Source organism: Poromitra crassiceps, assembly GCF_964638095.1.
Source record: "Poromitra crassiceps genome assembly, chromosome: 12".
NCBI lineage: Eukaryota > Metazoa > Chordata > Actinopteri > Beryciformes > Melamphaidae > Poromitra > Poromitra crassiceps.
Genome location: NC_139632.1, coordinates 36857487 through 36879829, shown reverse-complemented (window position 1 = coordinate 36879829; position 22343 = coordinate 36857487). Strand labels below are relative to the sequence as shown.

At 42.9% G+C, this 22343-nt stretch overlaps 1 protein-coding gene across 1 annotated transcript; it reads right to left on the bottom strand.

Annotated features, from left to right (window-relative positions):
- Positions 1 to 262: 262 nt before the first annotated feature.
- Positions 263 to 8407, bottom strand: LOC310786526 (putative hydroxypyruvate isomerase). The gene is made up of 8 exons (XM_083647744.1): positions 8119 to 8407; positions 6816 to 6927; positions 5944 to 6058; positions 3618 to 3696; positions 3046 to 3095; positions 2883 to 2952; positions 1689 to 1823; positions 263 to 491 (listed from the first exon to the last, which is right to left on the bottom strand). Exons 1-8 carry the CDS (start codon positions 8315 to 8317, stop codon positions 439 to 441), a joined length of 813 nt encoding a protein of 270 aa, XP_083503870.1. The 5' UTR covers positions 8318 to 8407; the 3' UTR covers positions 263 to 438.
- Between the last annotated feature and the right edge of the window lie 13936 nt (positions 8408 to 22343).

Sequence of the window (22343 nt, the reverse complement as noted above, 5' to 3'; positions counted from 1 at the left end):
ATATCACTTCAAACAGGTTTCAGAGCCATACAGCTCTGATCAAGCTGCATGGCCAGAAGATATCAATAGATATGTTTCATATCAATAGATATGTTCTGGATTGATTGGGTTGTTTATCAATACCAGTGACTCGATGATTGATGATCACTTGGCCAGCTGCTAATTTATGGCTTTCAAAACTCACTTTCTGGCCCATACTCTGTTTTAGAAGGGAAAAAAACTCTCCAGACTCCACAGACAGGGTTTTATTTGTGATCCCATGTGCGTTTATTCCCAAACGTACCGTTTTATTACAATTAAATATGTAAATGTATGCTTTTCCCTAAAAGTGGTGCTGACTGAGAATGAAATAGGCATAAACAAACAGAATGGGCAGTGTGAGACTTTTAAAACATGTTTAAGGCACAAGGCTTGGAGGTCCATTGCCTCCTCAGGTCGTCACTTGCGTGTCCAATAATCTTTCACCCAACCAAGACCTTCACTTGTAGATCCTAAAGTGTACAATAAATTGGGGAAAAAATCAGTCAACATTTTTATTGAAAATGTAATTTAATGTGTTATATAGACAGCCAAAGTGAAGCGTCACTTCCTGCTTTCTCTCTGTACCAGCGCTGCGAAAAATATGAATGGCGGTGGACGGAGAATAAGGTTACTTTTTGATCCCGTTTGAATTGTGCCACGGGGTGCCAACGCAAATTTTGTCAATTTAAAACGTAACTTTGCATGTCAAGAAAGTCACAGTTTGTCGTCAAACTGTTGCACTATAAGTTATAAATCAGAAAGACTACATACACTGTCGCCTAAGTGACGTCACTTTCTCTACCGGCAAAGCCGACATGCCACGAGCTTCCACAAGCTATGTAGTTTTTATACGAAACTAACCCCTATGTTTCAGTTTGAAAAAAGTTTTAAAAAGTAACCTTATTCTCCGTCCACCGCCATTCATATTTTTCGCAGCGCTGGTACAGGGAGAAAGCAGGAAGTGACGTTTCACTTTGGCTCTCCATAGAGAGCCGCAGGGATGACGTATTTTTGTAGTCGGAACGCGGAAGTCCCGGACTTCCGGGTTCTTCACTGTTTCTGCCTATGGGATTTTTGAATGGGTTTTTGGCGCGGTGCTTCAAATAAGGTCTGTGGGCAACGCAAGCTTAATCAAACGCGAACCAGTGTTCAGCGGGATAATCTTCACACATGAGGACCACTTTCATGAGTTTTGAAGCGTAAATACGAGCCCTAGAAGTAAAAAGCTTGTGCTAAGCTAATCCAGAACTACACAGTGTCGCATAGGCTTCCCCGTCACGTCACCACTCAACCTGGAGTGTTATGATGTGTGCGCTGCTGTGCACTGATTACCCCGGGCTGAACCAGGTGAGGGAAAGAGAATTTCCGTGTTCATCCTTTGAAGTGATGACGTTATTGACGTATAATATCCCTGTCGACTCAACAGTGTAGTCTCATTTAGCTGTTTGCTAGCTAGCCGCCATTTTAACGGCACGTAAAAGCTTAAAAACTCAATCATAAAAGGGGGAATCATAAAAAATAAAAAAAATAAAAGATTTGTGATGTAAGCAACCGATGGTGTCACAGCTGGTGGGATGAGGGAAGATATTCTCTACTTGATTTCACTATAGTCAATGTTCTCGAATATTGGCCCAAGCCTACTGTGATACTCATTATTTGACCCTCACCTAATGGCTTGTATTCACAGCCGATGTACCCCTGGTAGTCCTGTTTCTCCAGTGTACTGAACAGGTAGCGGTAGTCCAGCTCTCCGGCGCTGTCTGGTTCATTACGGCCTGGAACCTGAGCAACCTGGATGTGACCTGAAGAACAAGAAGGCTTCAACGGATGTTGGTGCTTACTGTGCACTTCTCTAGTCTTTGATGATTATATTGTAAATATAATACCCAACAACGGGTATTCAAATAATAAGAATAGAAAAACAAGGGCAAATTCGGCCCCGTGGTCCTGGGCCGCAAAACAAAACACACAGAAATACAAGTCAACATAGAGTGTATAAATTACATATCAATCATATGACATCACTGATGACATCATCCCTGATGACATGACTGATGATATCCTATCCGTTATTTTGTTCCTGACTCACTCCAAAAAGCCTTCTCTTGACCACGTGTTTGTGCACGCTGCGCATGTAGTACAAATGGGCTCTCAGTACCCACCATTATACAACGCTATGTAATTCCTACTGCTATGCAAAAATTAAGCCAAAATATCCAGTTTCAGCGAGCTGCCATCTTGCTTGTGTGACATAATTTGCAACCGGATTCTGTTCAGTAGTCATGCTGAGCCCCCTCAGCTGTGCCGCCAGCCGTCTGACGGAGGTTTGAGGGTGGCTGTCACAGCGGTCAATCAGCCCTTTTCATATCGTCAAATAACGATTTCAAATCAAACTTATCATAAAAATTTGCACTTGAACCTACACATCAATGCATGATAAGAACTACCTAAAATGACAGAAACCATCTTTGAGGAAAATGTTTGTGACGTGTACTTCGATTTTTTTTTTTTTTTTTGGTTGGTTTGGCTCATCGCCAAGGGGGTGATCGAGATGTTTTGGCTTTCTATGCCTCCGCCGGCGATAGCCAGGCTGGAGGCATTATGGATCCGGGTTGTCCGTCCGTCCGTCCGTCCGTTAACGCGATATCTGAGGAACGCCTTGACGGAATTTCATCAAATTTGCCTCAAACATCGACTTAGACTCAAGGATGATCTGATTAGATTTTGGTGGTCAAAGGCCAAGGTCACTGTGACCTCTCGAACGCCATTTTCAAGCTTGTTAACGCGATATCTCAGCGGTCGTTCTAGTTTACTTTGTGAAAGATTCAGCCCGGTCACACGTCAAAATTGGACCCACTCACCGATAAGGGGAAAATACTTCTTCATGTTCTGCGTCAGGTTTCCATCCATGATTTGCCAGTGAAAGACATCCTAGGACAGACAGCAGTTCACAGAGCAGTTAGTAAAAGGCTACAGGTGGTTTTCCATTTTCCAGATGAGCGAAACATGTTGTGAAGTTCTCACCATCTGCAGCTTGATATTTGGCTTTCCAACTCTCTCCAGTATTGCAGCGGCTACAGTGAAACAAAGAAGAGCAAGAAAGGCCTTATCAAAGATAGATCCGTTTCAGGCCTTTTCCCTCATCCTCTGTTGTGGGTTTTCATTGAGTGAGGCTGTTACAGGCAAGACTTAGTCAGTCTTATCATTCTAAAAATGTAGACGTTTTATCAGTCTAAATCACAAAGTAAGACTAAGAGAGAAGAGTGGCCCAAGAGTTCATTGTGACAATAAACAAATATTGAATTCATAGAGTTTGAACTATTGCAGACACACAGCCAAGCTTTGTATGAGTTGAAAACATCAGTCTACTATTTACTGTCAGCAAAGCAGTCCTGGTTAGTATCTTTTGCTTGTGTCATTTAATGTGTATATTGTGTTACTGTGTTATTGTGTTGTCTATATCTCATGCAGTGTGTGCCTCAACTACACCAAGAAAATGTCCTTGTACCGTATGTGCAAACATACTATGGCCGAATAAAATCATTCTGATTGTGATCATGGGGACTCTGCTAGAATGTGAGACATGTCTTACTTACCCTGATGAGGAGAGTCCAGGAAGTACCTGGGATCTGTAATCCTTGTGTTGATTGGTTCAATCAAACCAGTGATTCCGTCCTGTGTAAAGTAACAGCAACACTTGAGTACATTGTTTTTCTTTTATTATCGATTATTAATAGGGATAGAAGTTTTCCAAAATACTACAGAAAAGGGGCCAGGATAAGAGGGTGGTAGAGAACCGGGATTCGAGGGGTGGGTAGGGTTAGTGACTAGGGGGATATGGGTGGTGTTTTGTTTTTTTCTCACACACACACATTCACACCTGGAAGCTGACCAGTACAACCACAGTCTGATCTGAGCAGCTCCACTGGAGCGGTTGGGGTTAAGCGCCTTGCTCAAGGGCACCTCAGTGGTGGTAATGAGGGAGGGGCAAGCGCTGTATGAACCATTTCATTTGAAGCTGTGTGAACTGAACTTTGAGCTAGCTCTAATGCGGAGAACATGCTACAGCGTCAAAGCCTGCGCGGCGTGCAGCTCCCCGAATGTGTGACTCGACGCAGCTCAGTATAATACAATGTAGATGGGGAGATAACAGGAGAGAGTGAAAAGCTATTACAAAGTATAATGCATTACACATTCTCTCCTTGGACTAACTTCTAGTCATTGAAATCCTAGTGAAATCACACAATTGACTCATTTTGCTGGGGACTCCCCTCGTCAAGCTGGTGTTAGAGTATATAGGTCTAGCTCAGTGGTGCCCAACCAGTCGATCGCGGTCTACTGGTCGACTGCCGACTGACCCCAGGTCGATCGCGTCAAAAATCGATTATTATTATTATTATTATTATTATTTTTTAATAATCTAATAAAATATAATGGAAGTACATGCAGTTGTTTATTTTAATTATGGATCATAATACAATGCAATTCCAAATGTACTTTTATTTTAAAAGTAGCCACACAGTGAGAAAAAAGAAAGTGAGAAAAAATAAATCATGTATTGGGGAAAAAAAGTGATGCATCGATTTAAGATGCATCGATAATCGTAATCGAATTGAATCGTAGCCCTCTGAATCGTAATCGAATCGAATCGTAAGGCCAGTGAAGATTCACAGCCCTAATGTCAAGTGGTTGTGGGACAGCGAGAAAGTGTGACTGAGGTTAGTTACTGCAGGCTGGAAACGATGTGTGTGCGTTTGCGATGTTGAAACTGGACTGGTAGATCTCGGGAGGCTGGCTACTTGAAAAGTAGATCTTCGGTCAAAAAGTCAATTGGAGCATGTTCCCAGCTTTATGTGAGCTTGCACAACAGTGGACAGCAGTCTGGGTCTCTGGCTTAACTAGGCTTGCCTGGTCATGTTTTGAAGCAACTACTCAGTTACGTAAAGGAAAATTCCATTTATTTTCAGTCTGGGCTTTATTCTCCCAGTTTTTGCCATCCTGACATTTTGTTCAAAATGTCATCACTTTCATCACACAATTTAATCAGTGGAAGCACAGCTCTCCAATACGCACACACACACACGCGGATCACACGCACACGTACGCAAACAAAGCAAGTTCCAACAGTGGAACTCAAAAACTGCCTGGAACTTGTGTAAATAACCGGAATAAAATCACAAGGAGACTTCAAATGCTTCTTGAAAACTAGGTAGAGTATTATTGGCTTACTTATAGACATGTATGAAGGGGAAAATGCATTTGATTGTGCAGCCATGAATGCAGACGTTATTTACACCACCACTTTAACACAGTGACACCTCATGAAGGATGACCTCATACCACCCCACCTCATGAAGGATGACATACCACCCCACCTCATGAACGATGACTTCATACCACCCCACCTCATGAAGGATGACATCATACCACCCCACCTCATGAAGGATGACATCATACCACCCCACCTCATGAAGGATGACATCATACCACCCCCACCTCATGAAGGATGACATCATACCACCCCCACCTCATGAAGGATGACATCATACCACCCCACCTCATGAAGGATGACTTCATACCACCCCCACCTCATGAAGGATGACATCATACCACCCCCACCTCATGAAGGATGACTTCATACCACCCCACCTCATGAAGGATGACTTCATACCACCCCACCTCATGAAGGATGACTTCATACCACCCCCACCTCATGAAGGATGACTTCATACCACCCCCACCTCATGAAGGATGACTTCATACCACCCCACCTCATGAAGGATGACTTCATACCACCCCACCTCATGAAGGATGACATCATACCACCCCACCTCATGAAGGATGACTTCATACCACCCCCACCTCATGAAGGATGACTTCATACCACCCCACCGCATGAAGGATGACTTCATGGTTACCTACCTTTAAGAGGATATCAGCAGCATACTTTAGGTTCTGTACAAAGATGGACTCCATCTCCTTGGCAATAGCAGTTCTGTCCGACCCCACAGGGACTCTTCCTGCCATCAGGTGGATCCTGATAACATCACATGTAAAAGCTGTCACACTGTGAACACTACAGTAGTAGCACAGCAGCCCAGGACACCCATACAGCATTATAACCCTGCTGGACAGTATGTGCAGCACAGCAGCCCAGGACACCCATACAGCATTATAACCCTGCTGGACAGTATGTGCAGCACAGCAGCCCAGGACACCCATACAGCATTATAACCCTGCTGGACAGTATGTGTGCCCAGGACACTGGTGTAACTGTTCAGGGTAAAAGCTATGCAGTTAGGCCTAATGCAATTTTCCTTATCACCAAAATAAATGGAAAATGGTATTTTATTGTAAGCTAGCTCAAATTGTAATTTGGTTCATTAGGTCAGTGATCTCATTTTAACTGATTATGTGTACAAGTATGCTGATTTGATTGTGAAATGTTCCAGTTACTGCAACAACAAAAAAAAGGATTGGATAAATACTCTTGAAATGAAATGGTAATTACCAGTTGGATTACTCAGAAACATACAGAAAAGAGGCATTTATATTCGTATTTATATATTCTGTGTACTGAAATTACATTCTGAAACTGATGTTTCAGTTGACACAGGCTCCCTACTACACCTCAACTCTTGGTTGACAATAAAGATTGGGTGTGAAAAGGTTTATGCACAAACACATTTGTGATCGGACACCATTTTCAGGGCTGCAATTTTTGGGGTGAGAAGAACTATACAAAAGTGATCTACTGCACATTTCAGAATCAGATCTCTTTGTTGTGGCGTCACCTTTTGCAGTCCAAAGCTCTGGCATACTGCACAGCCAGATCCAAGCCCTGTCTGAACTCTGCCTCTCTGCCAGGCACCGCTCCCAAGCCAAGATCCCCTGCCTTCACATCTCCTGCAAGACAGTCACCTTCATCATTACCACCACCATCATCATCATCATCCATTGTTATCACTCACATGCTGTTTACTCTGAGGATCAAACCAGAACAATCAACAAACAAACATAAAACCATTACAGAGGCCGTGTAGCGTTACCAGAGGTTTGTGCTCTACTGAGTGGATTCTAGTTTTTGCTTGTGGACGTCTTTGACTACTGGTGACATAAGTACAGTATGTGACAATAATGTGTTTCATTCCAAGAACATCCAAGTCGGTGGGTTTCAATCCTGCTGGTTTTCATGCTAGCCATCTGATCAGGGACTGATTAACATCTGAGACACCAGATGAATGTCATTAACTGCAGTGATGCAGCTGGTAGGATAGAAAACCAGCAGGACTAAAATCACAGTAGAAAAGAAGTGTAACTGATGTGATGTGATTTAATGGTGGATGTAACTAATGTGATGTAATGGTATCATGGAATCTAATCGAATCATTGACAGTTGAATCGAATTGTGAGGCCAGTGAAGATTCACAGGCCTATAAATAGAGATGTGTATGTGATCTACTCATTAGATAAAGGTAAAGTGTAGTTTTGATCTCAGAATTTAATTTCTAATCAATCTGAAAAGAAAGCAGTACTTCAGCTTTGACTGCTTGAGACCCTTAGTTTGGAGAATTATATCAAATGAAATCTACTGAAACTGTAAATTAGACACATTTAATTGTATACCATACATACGATTGTTACAGCGTCACCCCCCAACCAGAGGACCAGGGTTCAGTCCCCTGTTGAGTATTTGTATTGCAGATAGAGAGATAACAGTGAAACTATGTTCAAAAGATCAATTATTCTACATTGTGTAATTGTAAATGAAATAATAATAACTCCGAAATTTGCTGGGTACCCTCTGGGACCTCCCCAATGACCCATGGTGGTCCCGGAGCCCACGTTGAGAACCACTGGACTCAGTAATGTGTCATGGAGGCAAGTCAGGACCAAACTCTACACCAGCTGGTCTACTGACAACACACCTGACAGTAGTTCAAGTGCGTCTGTGCGTCTGTGTGTGTGTGTGTGTGTGTGTGTGTGTGTGTGTGTGTGTGTGTGTGTGTGTGTGTGTGTGTGTGTGTGTGTGTGTGTGTGTGTGTGTGTGTGTGTGTGTGTGTGTCAGTGTCAGTTACACTATAGTCCAGTCTTTACCAGGCGGGGTGTTGATGAGCACCACCTCCACTCCTGCAGCCTCCTTAGCCCGCTGCAGAGTCTGCAAGTCGGCGTCGTAGAGCCAGGCCGCCTCCACAGCCTCGAACCCGCAAGAGGCGGCGGAGCAGATCCGCTGACTGAAGTCTGGAAACTCCGTGAACAACCAGGAGATATTCGCACAGAACTTCAACCCAGGCATCTTCACTTACTGCAGGGTGCATACCTGTGTGAACGACCCGGCGTTCACCACCAGCTGTGTCTGTGTTGGACTTTACTCCGTTTACCTGCGTGTGTGACAGCTGCGTTAAGTTAGCTACAGTTAGCGAGTTTAACACCGGAGGATGACAGGCGGGTTAGCCTTCAAAATAAAACAAAACGATGCGGTTTTTAGTCTGATAGAACGCTACCACCACATAATCTACTTTGCTATGAACACGTGCTGTGAGGCGGACCTTTTGGAAACAAACACTTTTATTTAAACTGACTTTCTCCTTTAATGGATAGGCCTACTTTTACAATTGGCTTATTTTGAAAGTTACAAAAGGAAGTGCTATGTTGTCTTGTCACATGACTGGTAGCATGCTTCCTGGTTCCGTCTACTGCGCAGGCGCATACGCCTGAAAGATCTTGAAAGAGGAACATAAATGCTATTTGATTTAATGATTTCACCAACTCCAGTCAAAGAGAATTAAGGGAAACCTTGCCCACTTGTGTGTGTGATGACTGTGATCTTTTTTCGGGGTCAAATGACACCCCTTAAAGGAACACTCTGCCCATTTTCAACCAGCTTTGTATCATTAGAACATCAGTAGTATATCAGAAAACTGTAAACGGTTTTGAAGTCTGTCATTTAATTTGACAGTTATTGAGTGTTAAAGTGTGGACCAGTGACATCACTGGTCCACACTAACTCAAATTAATAACTCATTAACTCAAATCAACTCTCAATAACTGTCAAACTATTCATCATGCATCTAGTTTGACAGTTACTGAGAGTTAATTTGAGTTAATGAGTTATTAATTTGAGTTAGTGTGGACCAGTGATGTCACTGGTCCACACTTTAACACTCAATAACTGTCAAATTAAATGACAGACTTCAAAATTGTTTGCAGTTTTCTGATATACTACTGATGTTCTAATGATACAAAGCTGGTTGAAAATGGGTGGAGTGTTCCTTTAAGACCCCCTCCTTCCCTTCTACTCTTGCTTTATTATGGATCGTATGGATCACACTGCACCTGGGGGCAGCACACGCCCTGGAGCAAGTCAATTTTGACAGCTCACAGCGATTTCATTAACCAACTGAATTAATGTTAATAGCTGACATTGTAATAAATTATGGTTACGTACGTGAACGCTTACATGGCTTCATTGGATCAATATCGCTTTTGTAGGAACAACCATCCATAGACCAAAGCCATTACCAAAACCCATGTGTTTACATACATTGACCTGCAGAGGGAGCAATAAAAGCATACGGCGTTGGCTAAATTATTTCGTAGACTACCTCAAGAAGAAACGCAGTGGACCATGTGGAAAGTCGTAATGGCGGATGCTGACATGAGACGTGCTGAAGCTGTGTTGGACCAAAGTAGGCTAGCTACTGTAGCTAGTCAGTAAATAATTTAGTTGGAAAAGTTGCTGTCACTGTGTGAAAATGTTCACACGTTCGAAACAACGTAAACAAAAGCTGCTGGATGCTTTGAATCCTGAAGTGCGCCTACACAGAGCAGGTTGGTGACATGTCATTGTTATTTCACATCGCACACAGTTTGTGACAGTGGTGTAGTCTACCTTTTTTCAGAGGGTATACTAACTCTGACTGATATTTCCCACGGATATTGTCGCGTTTTTCTTTCATGGCTTGACAGAAAAAGTATGCTTTCACGCGCCTAGTTGGCTTGAAAATAGAACTCACGTAAAAATCGGCGCAGCTCAGGCGAGGCGTGGGTACACGGAAGGTTCACGTTGAGGCCGCGGCGCCCTGTGTACACAGCCTCATTGACTAAAAAGGACGCCTATTTAAAAGCGTGGGTAAAGGCAAGGCTTGGGTGCTGTGTGTGAACGTAGGGTAACACACAGAGCGCACAGGGTGAATTTTATAAATGGAAATTGAAAACGATACATCATACATAGCACATTTCCCAGTGCGCACATGCAAATCTGAGTCATTTCGCAGTGTGTATACGGCGTATACCTGCGTATCACATAGACGACACCACTGGTGTGACATTCATGTTGTGAGCAAATCAGACAGAATCCGTATCATTCGTTCTTTTGATATTTCAATTGATAATCCAAAATTGAAAAATGCTCTACATGTAATATTCATATAGCTGTTGTATTATTTGCCTATACCCACCATGTATTAGTCATATCCACATTACTGATTATTTATTTTAAAAAAAATGTCCATTTGTCCATATCGCCCAGCCCTACTAAATCCGGCCCACAGGATGACTTTGCAAAGTGTGAAAATTGCACTGAGAAGTCCTTCAATCCAATTTGATGCAATTGTGATTTGGTAATCTTTTTCATTTTTATCTGACGTCTTTCATTATAATTATGACAATCCACCATACACTAAAGGGCAGTTTATAGTAGGCTACAGCGATTTATGATCACCTGATGGACATCGCTACCAAGTCACCAGCATTCCATCATCGTTCCAATTTGATTTTGGACGCCGTCGCCCATAAAAAGTATAAACATGAGGGTGATTATAGTTCTCCTAGAGCATTTGACCCATGACCACCCAACCTTTTCTGTGGCAACTATGGACCAAACTCTTTAAAAATTGTTAAAAAGGTTTTTCACCTCTACTGTCATTTTGAAGATATGTTTTTTTAAATTGAGAGAGAGCATGGCCTGTCAGCTAAATTGTCTTAACTTCATGACCGCTTCCGCTCCTCCAATCATCTCGAAACTATGTGAACATGTTCAGATATCATCAATGAGCATGTGTGCAAAGCTGTTTTAAGATCGTATGGTGCACCAGAAACGCCAAAAAATGATATATTTGGACCATAGCTCCTGCATCAAGCTTGTCTGGGAAGCTAAGCAGGTTTGGCTTAGCCTGGTAAACCAGCCGGTCACATGAACTCACATTTCATTTCGTTCTACCACAAAATGAAATGTGAGTTCACGTGACCGTCTGGTTTACCAGGCTAGGTTTGGCTGCGGTTAGTCTTTGAACCCCCTTTCATGGCCGCTTGCGGCTATCTTTTCGTAATGGACAGGATTGATAGATCTTGTCATTCTGATTTAGGGGCAGCAATCAGCAGCAAGCTACAGCTGACAGTCTTTGGTACCCCTCAATAATTTTCCCATTAACATTATGAAGTAATGGCAACATGTTTAGGTAGGGTCCCTTAATGTAAAAAAAAAAGTATTTCATTTGTACCTCCAGACTTCACTACTGTCCCTGTGAAGAGTGAAGATGATGAAGAGAAACCTCAGTCCTCACAGCTTCATCAAAGCCAAACTGAGGAGAACAGAGAGGCAGCGCTTCTAGACCCAGACCCCCCACACATTAAAGAGGACCTGCGGACCAGTCAGGAGGGAGAGCAGCTTCAGGATGACTCAAAGCCGCCACACATTAAAGAGGAAGAGGAGGGACTCCGGACCAGTCAGGAGGGAGAGCAGCTTCAGGAGGACTCAAAGCCCCCACACATTAAAGAGGAAGAGGAGGGACTCCGGACCAGTCAGGAGGGAGAGCAGCTTCAGGAGAACTCAAAGCCGCCACACATTAAAGAGGAAGAGGAGGAACTCCGGACCAGTCAGGAGGGAGAGCAGCTTCAGGAGGACTCAAAGCCGCCACACATTAAAGAGGAAGAGGAGGAACTCCGGACCAGTCAGGAGGGAGAGCAGCTTCAGGAGGACTCAAAGCCGCCACACATTAAAGAGGAAGAGGAGTTCAGTCATGAGGGAGAGCAGCATATTTACTATGCCCTGAGGGGTACCCTCCTCCTCCTCCTCCCTCTTGTCCCTCCTGACCATACCAGTCAGGAGGGAGAGCAGCTTCAGGAGGACTCAAAACCCCCACATATTAAAGAGGAACAGGAGGGACTCCGGACCAGTCAGGAGGGGGAACAGCTTCAGGAAGACCCAGAGCCCCCACACATTAAACAGGAACAGGGGGAACTCTGCACCAGTCAGGAGGGAGATCAGCTTCAGGACGACTCAAAGCCCCCACACATTAAACAGGAACAGGGGGAACTCTGCACCAGTCAGGAGGGAGATCAGCTTCAGGACGACTCAAAGCCCCCACACATTAAACAGGAACAGGAGGGACTCCGAACCAGTCAGGAGGGCGAGCAGCGTCCAGGGCTGGAGGAGGTTGATATCACCAAGTTCCAATTCACCCATGTTCCTGTGAAGAGTGAAGATGAGGAGGAGAAACCTGAGTCCTCACTGTTTCATCAAAGCCAAACTGAGGAGAACAGAGTGGCAGAGCCTCTAGCCAGCTGCTCAACTGAACAGATGAAAACAGAAGCTGATGGAGAGGACTGTGCAGTATCAGAACCAGCCATTAACTTCGCTCCAGCTAATGATTTACAACCAACTAGTCATGGCAAGACTTCAGACTCTCCTGAACCTGAAACTGAAGACAGTGATGATGATTGGAAGGAGACTAGTGAACCTCAGTCAGGTGGTAAAAGGTTTGACCGCAGGGGAACTCTGTTGAGACACATGAGAGTCCACACAGGTGAGAAACCATCTAATCACACCCTCCACATCACGTTGTAGCTGATTCTGTTAAATGGGCATATATCGTGTCATATCAATCACAGACCCCTGAATTGAATCAAAATAATATTGTGGCAGACTTTGGATATCAGCAAATATCATATCTTTGTCCAAAGAATATATGGCCCAATCGGATCCCAATTCTTATTTTACCCCTACCCCTTGTTTTTTGAGTGCCCCTCGCATTTCTCCCTTGCCCTTCAAAACGGAGCCACAAGGGGTAGGGGTTGAAAACAGTCGCCTAGGAAATGGGACACCACTCATTACCTCATCACATTGCCAAACTGTGATCATAAAGCTATTTCTGGTTCAAACATTGATTGAAGTCTACAGATTCTCATAGATGCACTATTTTGTCATCATATTGCATATTACCAGAAATTAATCAATTCAATTATTGATAACTTATTAATATTTAAATTATACAATTTTATTACTTGACTGGTTTGCTCAGAAGTCACTGGAAAATGTGATTATAACATTATAGTAGGCTAGAGCCTACTATAGGATAGTATAGCCTATTCAAATTTACGTTGATATTGTACATAATATTCTGTTTTTTTACATTTTATTCTGGTGATTGGGTTGCTTCATAATCGGGAGAACTATCCCATGTGGTTTTCGCTGGGTCGGGTGTCGAACAATAATGTATTTTATAGCTCCATAGTCACGTTTCAGTGTTGAATGCTTTTTACACGGACCTGCTTGCAGAATTCAGATGCTGGCTGGCTGGTGCTTCTGCGACTGTTCCCAGCTTGGAAGCGGGCGCCCATACCGTCTCTGTTAAAATAGTCGCAAAATAGCTAACCAAAACTTACAAACCTGGAAAAGTTAATGGAATTAGTGAAAAATCTATGAAAGCTTTGTAAAAGTTAAGGAATTTAATTGTGTTGTCTGTAATGAAATTAAATCAGCTATGTTATAGTAATATATCTTCCATGGATGATGTTCCACGTGACGTTCTGGTGTTGGCATAGCAACATGCCATGCGTCGATGTGTGACTATGTCCTCCTGCCCTGCACCTGCAGTAGCCTTACACATACTGTAGGGCTGTGTGTTGTTTGTTGTGTTCAAAACCTTAACCGGGTGAGTTGTTGCTTTTGAGTTTTTGCAAGCGACAATGTTTTGTTGTTGTTGTTGTCTTTGTAGATAATATGGCTACCGCTCCATCACGACGACTGGACAGCAAGACCTGGGATACAGATACAGGCAGAAAGCCACAAAGAGAGGAGGAGGCTTCTACTTCTCTAAATGGAGTGAAAAAAGCAGTGGTCGTCTTGCGCAGACTATCTGAGGCCAACAACAGCACAATTACAGCGCAAGGAGACGGGAATGTTGAAAAGAAAAGGGCCGCAAAACAGACAACTGCCACAGTGCAAAAGCCAAACAAAGGTAACCTTCCAGCTCTTTCAGTTTCTTGAGTGGTACATTCCATTACTGTTTGTATGAAAATAACTGACAATTAGAGAATGAAAAAGTTTGCCGTTAAATGTTTTTACAATAATCAACTACCGTATTTCCCCAAATAGTAGCCCGGGCGTTTAATACGCAAAATCGATTTGGACCCCAGGCGTTTAAAAGAACCAGGCGCGTATTTGCTGCAGGCGTTTATTTATTTTTGCACTGACCTGCACCAGGCCATTATTCGGTGACAGTTCCTGTCCAGCATGTTTTTAGTGCAAAGGTAGTGTATAAGGCATAAGGTAAACATATCCTTACTTACAAACATAGTGCACAGCAACAAGATTTATGGTTCCAAGTACTGTCTAAAACAACAAACCACACCACCATCAAAACAACACAGCAACAATAATATAGTACTCTCAACGCCACTCATCATCATCATCATCATCCTCCTCCACCTCCTCTTCCTCTTCCTCCCCCTCATCATCATCGTCCTCAATCACAAGTTCGTTGAGGAACTGCTGTTCCTCGTCCCTCTCATCCTCTTCCTCAGCCATCACAGCCTGCTCTCTGGCCCTCACGAGCTGCTCTCTCCCTGCCTGGCATGGCTGTCCCTCCTTGAAGCAATGAATGAGCTGGTCCTCACTCCCATCAACTGCCACCGTCAGCCCACACACCTTGGAGGATAACAAAAATCAGCAATCAGCCGTGGCTACCGTGTACACACACACACACACACACACACACACACACACACACCTACCTTTAGCTTTGTCCCATCCGCTTTGGCTGCGAGAGCCACCGTGATGCGAGCCTTCTCGTGACCGGTGGTCTTGAGCGTGACGGTGCGAGCCCCTCTCGCGTTGATTGTACTTGCACCCACCATGTCAAACCAGACAGCTGTTTCGTCCATGGCAATGATATTCTTCGTCCGGATCTTCTTGCTCTCTATCTGGCGAGTGGAGAAGACGATGAAGTTGACTAGCTTCTCAATGGGAGCGTCCTTCTGAGCTACAGTTGTTCTCCTCCTGAGGGAAAAAATGTTACGTCGGAGGAATCGGTTAAGCCATCCGCGAGTTGCTCCAAACACCTCCCGTCCACGAGTGTGGTGTATCCACTGGGACAAGTTATTCTCCAGCTCTTCGCTCACTTTCTTTCTCCCTCCACCTGACAAGCGAGCCCGCTTGCCACCTGTAGCCACCTGCAGGGTAAGTTCACCTTTCTTTTTTTTCCATTCACCGACGCGCTTTGGGTCCACGTTGAACTCTCTGGCAGCTGCTTCTCCAGAGTTCTGCTCAGCGTATTTCACAGCTGCTAGCTTGAACTTCGAGTCAAACTTTCTCTTTTTCTTCCCTCTTACATTATCGTTTTTGTCCCTCTCCTGTCTATTCTCCTCATTCTCCTCCATGTTGTCTTCTAAATTCTGTCTTCTAACTTCTCTCGCGTCCGCCATGTTCTGTCCTACGTTCGTTCTTACGTTCGTCTGTTTCCGTCTTCGTTCGTACTCCACGTTGCCTTCAAGTGCTGTCAGCAACGTAGTAATTTTGGGGTTACCTTAAGAAAATGCAAATAATGGCCCCGGCGTTTACTCGGACCGGCGTTTAATAGGCAAAATGGGGTCAGACCCCCGGCGGCTATTAGGGACCCGGCGCGTATTTGCTGCCGGGCTATTATTTGGGGAAATACGGTATATAAAACGGAGCTCCAAACTGCTGTCGGACTCGGAATCCTGGCCAGTGATTGGTGGGTTCGGAATCCTGAATCCACCAATCAGTAGTGACTTATAATAATAATAATAATAATAATAATAGCGATCAGTCACGCCCACCCAACCTGACTGTGTTGACTTTTGAAAATGAGCCACTCTCTCATTGGTGCTACGACCTGTCAGTCATTAATTTGTCCCCCCCCCCCCCCCCCCCCTTCAAAACAGCAGCGAGGGCTATGACGTGGTACAGACTCATTTATGTAGTATGCAGAGCGCAGCGATTCAACATAATATTGGAGTCTGGGGAGAGATTAGTTCGAGTGCAACTGTTTGGCCCCGGCACAGGCCACGTGAGGCGACGCAACAGTTGGCCTTTGTTACCGCTAGTTCTTTGCCGTCAGCCCGAGGTCTGGCCATGGAAAAGTTTAGGAATTTTGTCTGCGGAATCATGTGGGAACCCTGTAATATTTCTGTCAACTTAAATTTTTACACCACTACATTTCCTAACTAAAATGTATACTTTTACTCCATTACATTTCCCCTAAGCATCTTTGTTACTCATTACTACAAAATAAAATTGGAGGAAATTTGGGGTTTTTTGGGGTGGGGGTCATCATTTTTGCCTTTATTGGATAAGACAGTAGGAGAGAGAGGGAATGACGTGGCAAATATCCAATACTTCAAAGAGTATTATGCAACATTTGATCATATGACTCATCTAGTTAATTTGCATTTCACCTCAGACAAGACAAGACAGTCTGAAATGTACATAGATTTGCTAGAAAGATTAACACCGTGTCACTAGGTTGACTCTACAGTAGAGTAGTAAGGATTTTGAACGTTTTGATGAATCAAAACAACCACAATCCAAGTCAGAAACACAACAGCGTACAGTATGTTGTGAGCCTGTTAGAATTCAAAATCCTTAGTACCAACACTTAACTAGCCTGTACTCCACTACTGTACTCTACTGTAAATGAATGCAAGGGAAACACATAGGAAGCTCCACAGTCGCTAACAGCATTTGAAACATGTTGCAGCATTTTCAGTATTAGTTTTCAAGGAGCTGTCCATCAGCACCACACAGAAATCAGACACTAAGGGCCCTATCTTCGTACGGCGCTATCGTTTGCACGCCTCTTATTGCTATCTTCCCAGCGTCTAAGCTATCGTCTGCCTCCACCGTCCAGTTTTGCACTGGGATGATGCAGGTGTAGGCGTGGCCCAGGCGTGTCCATGGCCTCTAGTCTATCATCTGTCTCGCGCATCTGTCTCTTTAAGACCTTTACTCAAGTAATATTGTAATAGGTGACTTTAACTTATACCAAAGTCATTTTCTGGTAAGATATCTGTACTTTTACTCAAGTGTGACTTTCAGGTACTTCACCCACACTGCTCTGAAATGTACTCAAAAGTATAAAAGTAAGAAGTAGCCCCTTTGAAGGACATTTCTACCGGCTGTTTCTGTGCAAAGCTAAATGAACCTCACGTCATATAATTTGAAGACTATTAAACTTAGTGAATAAAAAGTCTCTGCACACCCAAGTGTGTGACAGGTAAAGAGGAAGATACAGCCAGTAGAACAGAAACTCCCGCACACTGTCTCGCCTTCTCTGGAGAATATATTTTTTATTAAAAAAAATAAAAGACTAAAGACTATTAAACTTAAAAGATAATCTCCAAACATGTTTTAAGATTTATAAAAACTACTTGTGATTTCAGTCATAATTTGTCTGATATAGTTTTTCCACTAAAAAGTTCAATTATGGAATTAAATTCCTAACTCCTCCTTCATAAAAAAAAATCCAGGATATATGAATATGCAAATAGAAGTTTAACTGATGTACACAAAATGTCTCCTAGAATCTAGGACACACATGGGCAAAATACGGCCTGCGGGCCGCATGCCGATGGAATTGCATTATTATTATTATTATTTATTTATTTTTACAGTGCACCTGAACACAACATGCAAGATACCCGCTGAATAGGTGTCCAAATGTTCATGTCATTCTGGCCAATAACCACTTCTGTTATAACATTTCAGTCTGGAATATGGAATAGGCTATCTTTCAATCATCTTTATGGCTAAAAGGCTAAAAGTAATCTCATGTGTAAGAAATGACTGTTCTACAGTCATTTCTTGCGGCCCTGGGGCCTGGGGCAAAATGCGGCCCCAGGGCCGGACTCAAAGAAAAACAAAACGACCCCCAAAAACTCAATAAAAGGCAGAATTATGTTAATCAATCTCATCTGCTACAGCCATTGGATTTGTATCACTATTATATCAGGAGATTAACAAGAAATTACCAATCTCAACGGGAGAGAGGGTTAAAAATAGGGAGACTCCCGCAAAAAGAGTGTTGGCAGGTATACAGTAATCTCCAATGTGTGGCCCTTCGCTTACTTGATGTAAGTCAGTATGGCCCTCAGGAAAGAAATGTTGCCCACCCCTGATCTAGGACATCTAGTAATAATAGTGAGCTAGGTGATTATCCAGTGATCCAGTGATCTAGGTGATCTGTAAAGCCCATTCTTGTATGTACTCCGGAAGCTTCCATTTTCTGCAGTTCTACAGTTTCTTTCTACATTAAACTGTCTTCTTCCTCTTTTCAACATTTTGGTAACCAGCGTTAACGTGCATTACCGCCACCTACTGTATGTTGGATTTAGGGCTGTCACTTTTTATTCGAAATTTGAACATTCGTTCAAATGTGGGGGGGGGGAAATAACATTTGAACTGAAATGACCTTCAATTAAAAACTCCACTGTACCGGGTGGTGCGGGCGACATTAAACAAACGCACCTTATGAGAAGCAGTCCAGACAGTTTGCTCTGAGCCGCGGTCAGAGCTGAGAGGTTGTGGTAAAAATGTTGACCCAACCCAACGCGAGTACACATGTGCAACTGTGAATTCAACTCTCTTGTTTCTATGAAGTAGCTCCGTCATGAGCTTCGACTATATTCAAACAAATTGCGTGTCATTTCAAATTTGTTCGAAAACGTGACAGCCCTAGTTGGAGTGTCAACCAGTTATTTCCCCCCCCTCGATACGTCTTTTACATTGTTTTTGGTCTGTCATGCATTCAAACTAAAGTTTAGTTTATTAGGATCTCCATCACTACACAAAGGCTTCCTGGCGTTCACAAGTAACGAGCCTGTTTTGAAAATGTAAGGAGTAGAAAGTACAGATATTTGTGTTAAAATGTTGGGAGTTGCCAGAAAAATTAATACTCAAGAATTGTATGTTGATTGGTTGAAAGTGTTTTATGTTGTCTCTGCAAACATTGTACAAAAAATATAGTCATCGTTATCATTTTGGATGTTTTAGTTCGTTATCGATTTAAATCTTTTTCTTTATAGTTATTGTAGATGAGAATGCATCAGTTAGTGCCGCCTATCTTTTATAGTAATAAGAAGTCAACCGCTGATTAGAGATGGAACGATATGAAAATTTCATATCACGATTATAGTGACCAAAATTATCACGGTTATCAGTATTATCACGGTTTGTTAAAATATGCTGAAAATGTTCAAAAAGTACTAATACACTCACAGAGATAATTTAACCAAGTTTTATATTGAAAACTCAGACCCAAAAAGGATTGATACACTCACTGAAATAATTTCTCCAAGGCTGCACGTTTGCATCTGGGAGACGGTTGCCAACTTTGGTTGATGATGGACAGTATTTACCATGTTTTTCAAAGCACTGTAATCATGGTACCACGGTAATCACGGTTTTAATGACAATGAAAATTTGAAACAGTGCGGTTATCATAAGGAATTTTATCGCGGTTATCATTAGAGCTGCAACTATCGATTCTTTTAGTAATCGAGTATTCTACCGAATAATCCATCGATTAATCGAGTAATCGGATAAGAACCCTTTTTTGTGTTTTCAAAGGCTTATCGTAAATATACACCAAAAAATAAGATAAATCTCTTCAAATAAACAACTACATTAGTTTCTTTCTTAGAAAAAACAACATTTTGATTTTTAAATTGCATAGAACTGGCAGTGGCACCATTCATCTTTTCAACCTGACGTTTGAGTTCTTCCAGTGTACAGCAACCGTTAAATAATATGAATGAATGGCTTACTAGCTAGTTTACATCCTTCATTTACCTTACAGCTGCATGACACACACACTCTTTCTCTCTCACACACACTCACTCTCTCTTTCTCTCTCACACACCAACAGGCTAGTGTGATCACACACACACACACACACACACACAAAACGCTGTTAAATTAGCCGCTAACGTTAATGTTAGGTTGAGCTTTGTATTTCTCACAGAAGGTCCAAACTTCTCAGAGAGAGCGGTCGGTATTCACTAAAGCCTTCATATCTCAGGCTCTGTAGTACATAGAAACATAAAATAAAAAGCATTTGAGAGCTTAACCCTTTGGCTTTTCGTATTATATTTGCTCTAATGTTCATTAAAAAAAATCTTAAAAATCTTTAACCCCTAAAAATAAAAAGATTCTAATGCATTTTAAGACATGTTAATAAAGATTACGGCAAATGTAACCCTTCCAAATAAAAAGCCACGGGTTTAAGCTGTCAAATGCTTTTTATTTCATGTTGATAGCTACTATACAGGCTGAGGAAATCCGTTATGTTGAACCCTTGACAATTACTGCAGCAACGTTAGCGTTAACGTTAACGTTAGCGATCTCTGTTTTGCAGTCGTTGTGAAGACAGTGAAAAGCCCCGTTATCTAACAACTACAACTGCAGTGAAACAACTTATCCAGCTAACGCTAGCTAATTAAATAACGTTATCTGATGTTGTAGTCGATGCCTCTCTCAACGTTACAGCTGAGGAGGTGCTGCTAACATTAGCTGCGGTGCGCTGCCTGCTTCATTCACCCTCAGCCTATCTAGTAATACGTTACAGTCTTCAGCATTTAGCTACTGTAAATATATCTTGTGTTTGACCATGCTTCCTCAAGTTTGAGGTGTTTCCCTGGCCAGCTTTGCAATTCACATCACAAATGTTGCAACCAGTGTTGTCTGAGTCTATCTTGGGAAAGTGTAGCCACATTTTCGGGTGGTCCCGTTTGTTGACGTTTCAGGTAGAGTGACGGACTGACGTAACGCGCTCTCACGTGTTGCCTTAAGGTTCCGTCGGAATTTCTATTTTACCCACTCTCTTCTATTACTCAGATGCGTGTCGAGGCGAATCATTTTGGCCTCGATCAATTTAATTATTCGAGTTATTCGAGGTACTCGAGGAATCGTGACAGCTCTAGTTATCATTAAAACCCGTTATCGTTACATCCCTACCGCTGACTCAGTAATTCAGATTCAGGGAGCTATTGTCATTCAGCCATCAGCAGTAAGCTACAGTCAACAGTATTTGGTACCCCTCAATCATTTGTTTACGTCCACCCAGAGCAATCTAGTAAGAGAGTGGCGTCAGTGGTGGTCCAAAATGAATGGCTCAGTAGCCAATGAACAGCCAGGAAGGAGGCTCATGCTACTTTTGAATGCTAAAATAAAGCAGATAGTGTACAATTTGATTCTTTAAAGGTCGGACCCTTTCAAAGTACATCACAAACTGTCCATTTTGCTGCAACTCAACAGCACTGCTTAATCCAGGACCTTACTTCCGGGAACTCTTGAGAGTAAAAAACTGGTCCATTGGAGTGAACGGAGATGTCGTGACTCTTCTATATATATGGCTCTGCGTCCACCCATAGACTTTATAGAAATATGGGCGGAGCCACTGGGACATCACCAATTGAGTTATGGACTCCTGTTTTTAAGCCTCGAGTTTGGCATTTTGACCATTGCCATCACTCCTTTTTCTGAGCTAGAAGCAGCGAGCGCGAGACCAGGGGTTTCCCACATAGCCGCGCAGCTTATTGACTTGCATTCACAGTCTTCATTCATGTGTGTATGTCTCTATTTCAGTCGCACCAGCAGCCCTCCTGTTGGTCAGTAAAGAAGAGGTTCCCACTGAGCAGGAGGAGCGGAGCTCCAGTCTGGACCAGGAGGACCCAGAGCCCCCACACATTGAAGAGGGAATTGGAGAGACACACGATTCAAGATTGAAGAGACACAAGAGAGTCCACACAGGAGAGAAACAATTTAACTGCTCAGTCTGTGGTAAAAGTTTCAGTCGATCAACAAACCTGAAGCAACACATGGTAGTCCACACAGGAGAGAAACAATTTAACTGCTCACTTTGTGGTAAACATTTCAGTCGATCAACACACCTGAAGACACACATGATGGTCCACACAGGAGAGAAGCCATTTACATGCTCAGTCTGTGGTAAAAGTTTCAGTCTATCAACAAACCTGAAGCAACACATGGTATTCCACACAGGAGAGAAGCCATTTAAATGCTC